The sequence below is a fragment of the Salvia miltiorrhiza genome, chromosome 7 (assembly GCF_028751815.1).
Source record: "Salvia miltiorrhiza cultivar Shanhuang (shh) chromosome 7, IMPLAD_Smil_shh, whole genome shotgun sequence".
NCBI classification, from domain to species: domain Eukaryota; kingdom Viridiplantae; phylum Streptophyta; class Magnoliopsida; order Lamiales; family Lamiaceae; genus Salvia; species Salvia miltiorrhiza.
In genome coordinates, this window is record NC_080393.1 from 43974804 (window position 1) to 43980305 (window position 5502).

At 36.4% G+C, this 5502-nt stretch overlaps 1 protein-coding gene across 1 annotated transcript; it reads right to left on the reverse strand.

Annotated features, from left to right (window-relative positions):
• Positions 1 to 2223: 2223 nt before the first annotated feature.
• Positions 2224 to 4650, reverse strand: LOC130994255 (uncharacterized). Its single transcript, XM_057919295.1, has 4 exons — positions 3193 to 4650; positions 2921 to 3146; positions 2605 to 2839; positions 2224 to 2509 (listed from the first exon to the last, which is right to left on the reverse strand). The coding sequence occupies exons 1-4, from the start codon at positions 4648 to 4650 to the stop codon at positions 2224 to 2226; spliced, it is 2205 nt and encodes a 734-aa protein (XP_057775278.1).
• Between the last annotated feature and the right edge of the window lie 852 nt (positions 4651 to 5502).

A 5502-nucleotide genomic window follows, 5' to 3' on the forward strand; every position in this document is an offset into this window, starting at 1 on the left:
TAATCAAAGGATTTTAACTATTGTAGGTTGTGAATTAGTTCTTAGAAATTATATTTTGGTTGTGAATTCATGCTTGAAAGGATGAATTCACAACAAAAAGTAGAATTGGTTATGAATATTATATTCAATTCCATACTTGAAGTAAAACTAAGAAAAAACGCTATACTTATACAGGCTGCTGTCTTCCAAACATGGGTAAAGTACAAAAGTGAAGAAGAGACACCAAAGTCAAGTTCACAAAATGAACTTCACATTAATACGGAAGACTTATTTGAACTGTCGCAGTTTGTCATTGGAGAGCAGCCGTCGTGGGGCCATATTAAACCATGGCAGGATTATGATAAGGTAAAAATCACTAATTATGTATTAAAAATTTAAAGTATTAGAAAAATCACAACCAAAGAAAATATTGGTTGGGAATTCACAACCTACTATTGCTTTTGGTTCTGAATTTGTAGGTTATTGCAGTGGTGAACATTGCAAATCACTGGATCACCTTATGCATTAATCTGGTAGAAGCATCGATCATAGTTTATGACTCCCAGCAGCACGTCTTCACAGCAAATGACTATGTACTAAGCACACAGAACATCGTGCCATTGTCTAGATTGCTTCCATACGTACTGAAATATGCAGGTTTCTACGATGCAAGACCAGAGCTCGAAGAATCTATGAAGCAATGGAAGATAGAGCATCCTAAGGAAATCAACCTGTACGAGCAAAAAGATGATATAAACTGCGGACCATTTGCAGTAAAGTTTGTGGAGGCAATTCTGACAGGGCGCTGGGAAGATGGCTTCAGTGGAAACAGTTTGAAGAAGTACAGAAATCACATGGCGACGACAGTTTATGCATTCAGTACCAGTTATGACGAGTGAGAAAACAAGAATTTGAAAATTTTAATGGTGGTTGGTTTAGAAACTTAAAACTGATTCTGTTTGATGCTTGGGATAATAACTTTGGTTTGTGGTGGTTTGACTGTTTTAATACTTTTGCTAGCTAGTGTGAATGGTTAGGTGATGAATGTTTTAATACTTTGGTTTGTGGTAGTTATGATGAATGTTTTAGTTAAATGCTATTTTGTTTTCGTTACTGTTTTATTTAATTTTGTTATATATGCACAATCGACAACTATTGTTGGTTGTGAATTCATGTCATAAAGCTAGAATTCACAATCAACAATTGCCGTTGGTTGTGAATTCCACTTAATATCTTAATTCACAACTAGCAAATTTTTATGGTAGTGAATTCGAACTGGAAAGCTCAAATTCTCAACAAAAGGCTAGTGTTGGTTGTGAATACGAGATTAAAGGCATTAATTCACAACTAAAAAAACTAATTACTTGTGAATTGAAGCTTTGTAAGTGGAATTCACAACCAACGGCTATTGTCGGTTGTGAATACAAGTCTTAAAGCAAGAATTCACAACAAACAATATTTCTTGTTGTAAATTCATACTTTAAAATTTGAATTGACAACCAAAACTAGCTGTTGGTTCTCAATAGGATATTTAAATATTCAATTCACAACTACAAGAATTATGGGTTGTGAATGCATACTCTTCGGCATGAATTCACAACCACTAATCATAACAGTTGTGAATTCACAACCAATGAATATTGTTGGTTGTGACTTGAAGTATTATATCTTAAATTCACAACAAACAATAACAAGTCAGTTGTGAATTCAAACGTCGACATTCAACACATAACCAAAACAGTACAGATGGGTTGTCAATGCATACTCTTCAACATGAATTCACAACCACTAATCATAACAGTTGTGAATTCACGACCAACGAATATTGTTTGTTTGGAATTCAAGTATTATATCTTAAATTCACAACAAACAATAAGAGGTCAGTTGTGAATTCAAACCTCAACATTCAACTCAGAGCCAAAATAGTCCAGAATAACATAACAGTAAATATAACAATTCACAGCCTAGTTTGTTCAGAATTCAATCACAATAACAGTAAACATACGACCTAACTGTTCAGAATTAAATCAAAATAACAACGAAAATAACAATTCACAACCAGAACCAATCACAATCCAAAAAACAAAAAGCAACAAAAAAAAAATCATGAAATCACAATCAAGCACTTGCATTAAATGACAGACACTTTATCTTTGTATGCCCAGTCTTTTGGCAAATACTGCAATGCTTAGCACGACGAGGACGATCAACTTCTTGCTCATCACTTTCTATGGGAATAGGAATTTATTCTTTACACTTTGACTTGTAATGACCTGTTTTGTGGCATCTTGAACAAACACTAACACGTGACTTTGTAGAAGATTCCATTGCTGAAGGAATTCTAGAAGTCTGTGGACGCCCTGATTGACTAGGATTATGTGGTACACGAACAACCCTTGAACTCACATCCGCAGGAACATCCCACTCATCTTGATGTAGGATAGGATTAACATCAATAGAATACATCTCACGTAACGTCTGCATTGTATAGTAGCTAGACACAAAAGCAATGCAAGATTGCTTTGACTTGCTACAAAATCACAACATATTCAAATTTAATAAAATATATACAATACAAAAAAAAAGCAAAAACATCAAAAACAAGACAAACATATAAAAACTTACAATATAGCAGCATCAGCATGAGGGCAAGGGATCAAGTCAAGATCAAACTCATGACAAGAACAACTCCTAGCACGAAGATCAACAACATAGTTTCGATCACTAGAAGAAACTGAGAATTTGAATGCATTAATTGCATTAACCTCCATTGTCCGACCTTCCTCAACTGAGATGTCTAGTTTCAATGCAGCCCACTCTGTAAGTGGATGAGTTCTTGCCAAAGCCTTGCTACGCCTTTCTGCAAACCAATGACATATCAATGTTCTCACAAACTCTAGCAAGGTGCATACGGGCAATCTCCTACCCCATCGAAGCCTACCATTGAATACCTCAGCACAATTAGACGTCATGAAGTTATATCTACGAACTCTACACTGACTACGTGCCCATCTAGAAAGCTGAATATCCATCAACTTCCTATATGCATCTTTGTCACGAACCAAGGCCAATTGCCCAGAATGCAAATCATATTGCTCCCTCCTGTAGCTATTTGCAGCTCTCTGAAACATAGCTACAACATTTGCACCATATCTTGCAAGGTTCTTCTGCAAATGATACGTGCAAAGACCATGAGGAACTCCAGGGAAACACAGCTTCAACAGCATTCTTTATGCTGATATGCTGATCTGAAACAAATAACATGTTCTCTAAAACACCAAAAGCACGTTTCAACCGTGTAAGAAACCATAACCATGAACTGTCATTCTTCTTATCACCCAATCCAACAGCTAATGGGAAAATATGTTCATTTCCATCCTTTGTCACAGCAACAAACATCACACCCTTATACTTTTCTTTCAAATGGGTAGCATCAATAACAACAACAGGACGCCCAGATGATAAAAAACCACGAATACAAGCACCAAGAGCCATAAAACAATACTTAAAGACATCATCTCCATTAGTCTCCAAATCAATAATCGAGTCCGGGTTGCAATGCTGCACCATATGAAGATAAGAGGGGATCAACTGAAAAGACTTATCAAGATCGCCATAAATAAGCTTGATGGCGTGATTCCTCCCAGCATAAGCAGCTGAATAGTCAACATGAAATCCATACTCTCGCTGCAATTGAGATGCCATCTCCTTTGGCTTCAAAACTGCACCATTGTGCATCAATGTTGGTGTAAAAAAAGCACCAATAATCTTTGAAGAAACCGTACGTAGACCATGGTGGCGAAAATCTATCTGACAAGTGTGGGGTGCAATCCACTTGATCACCCTCCTAACTGTACCTGAAGCAGTCGCACTCATCAAAAATTGGCACTCATCTGGATACTTGCAGTTAGCATTAAATTTGCTAGTGGATGACCTACTAACAACAAATTCAACTCGATTCTTCAAGTGGTACAGGCCCAATGCAGTAATCATACTATCTTTGTCCATATAGGTAGATCCAATAGCTAAAGAATCTCGAGAATATAACTCAACATCAATAGCTCCATCGACAGGCAACGAAGCTTGATACATTGCACCTGGAATAATCCATTGCCGCATACTGCTAGTATCAACATTAATGCTCTGATCATCCAAACCATCATTAACAAAAGAAGAAGATGGCAAAGGTGGAACTATATGTCGACTTCTAACAACAGTGGGAACATCCTGCTGTAAATCACCATCCAAGTCATCAAGACTATCCTGATCATCAGAAACCTCATCACCATCATCTAAGTAAAAATCAATATCGTCAATGTTTTCATACAGATTATCATTAACAAAGCCATCTCCAACAACAGGTCCAGCCAACAAACGAGGTGAAACAGTCACAAACACTTTGGGAACCTCAGAAGTATCAATAACATACTGCAAATCCAAATAATTCATAACATTCATTACAATGTTATCTCCATCAGGTGCCACAACAACTGAACTTAATAGATAACACATAGAGCTCATATCAGCTGCAACTAGCAAATGAATATGACTAATCAAGCTCGAATACTTCAATCCATCAGGAGGAATTAAGTGAAACCTTCTTTGTCCACCAAGATACTTGTCATTCACCAATTCACCACCATAATGTATAATAATCCCAGGTCGACTCATCTGTATAATAAAATATAATTAATAAAAAAAAACTTTGAATTAAAACATAAAATCCGCAAATTACCAATTGAAATAGGGAATTCACAACCAAAGACACTAATTCACAACCGAAGACAATAATTCACAACAAAATACATCAAACTGTTGTCAATTCACAACCAGCACAACAAACCCTAGTCGTGACACTAATTCACGACTAAGACACTAAGACACTAATTCACAACAGATCTAAAACTATAATTCAGAACTGACACACAAAATTCACAACTAAAATTAATATGGTTGTGAATTATAGATTTATACCTACAATTCACAACCAGCACAACAAACCCCAGTTTCCAGTTCATGTAAACAAATCTAAGGCACAAATCAGTTGTGAATTTAAATAACTAGTCGTGAATTCAACGAATTAGTTGAGAATTGAAGAACATTCATAACAACTACAGAAACAAAAGCTCTAACCTTTAACCTAGAAACTCCAGGGTGATAAAATCGACAGCAATGAACCTCACAAACACACCTTCAACCGCCGGCGAACCACGACAAACTATGAAAAACAACAAAACAACAACAAAATTAAAGATTGAAGATTATCGAACAAAAAAAATTGAATATATAAAATCATGCAGATCAACCAAAAATTCACGCACATCAACGACAAATTCGGCGAAGCAACGGAGATGACAATTGGAGCGCCGCACGACGCCGGAAGACGATGAAGATTTGCAGTTGGAGGCTTGAAGATTTGAAGATTTGAAGGATTGAAGGAGAAAAGAAGAAGAATTCACGCTGCACACTTCGGACATTTCACGCAAATGCCAGAATTCACTATTTATACAAGGGCATTTCGGA

What these genes read in the sequence shown, in the direction of transcription:
- LOC130994255 (XM_057919295.1), bottom strand. Translation starts at nt 4,650, where the DNA reads ATGAGTCGACCTGGGATTATTATACATTATGGTGGTGAATTGGTGAAT. An exon ending in TTGTGCTGAGGTATTCAATG is followed by an intron (nt 2,840 to 2,920) that starts GTAGGCTTCGAT and finishes ATTGGTTTGCAG; the next exon opens with AAAGGCGTAGCAAGGCTTTG. An exon ending in CATGCTGATGCTGCTATATT is followed by an intron (nt 2,510 to 2,604) that starts GTAAGTTTTTAT and finishes GTGATTTTGTAG; the next exon opens with CAAGTCAAAGCAATCTTGCA.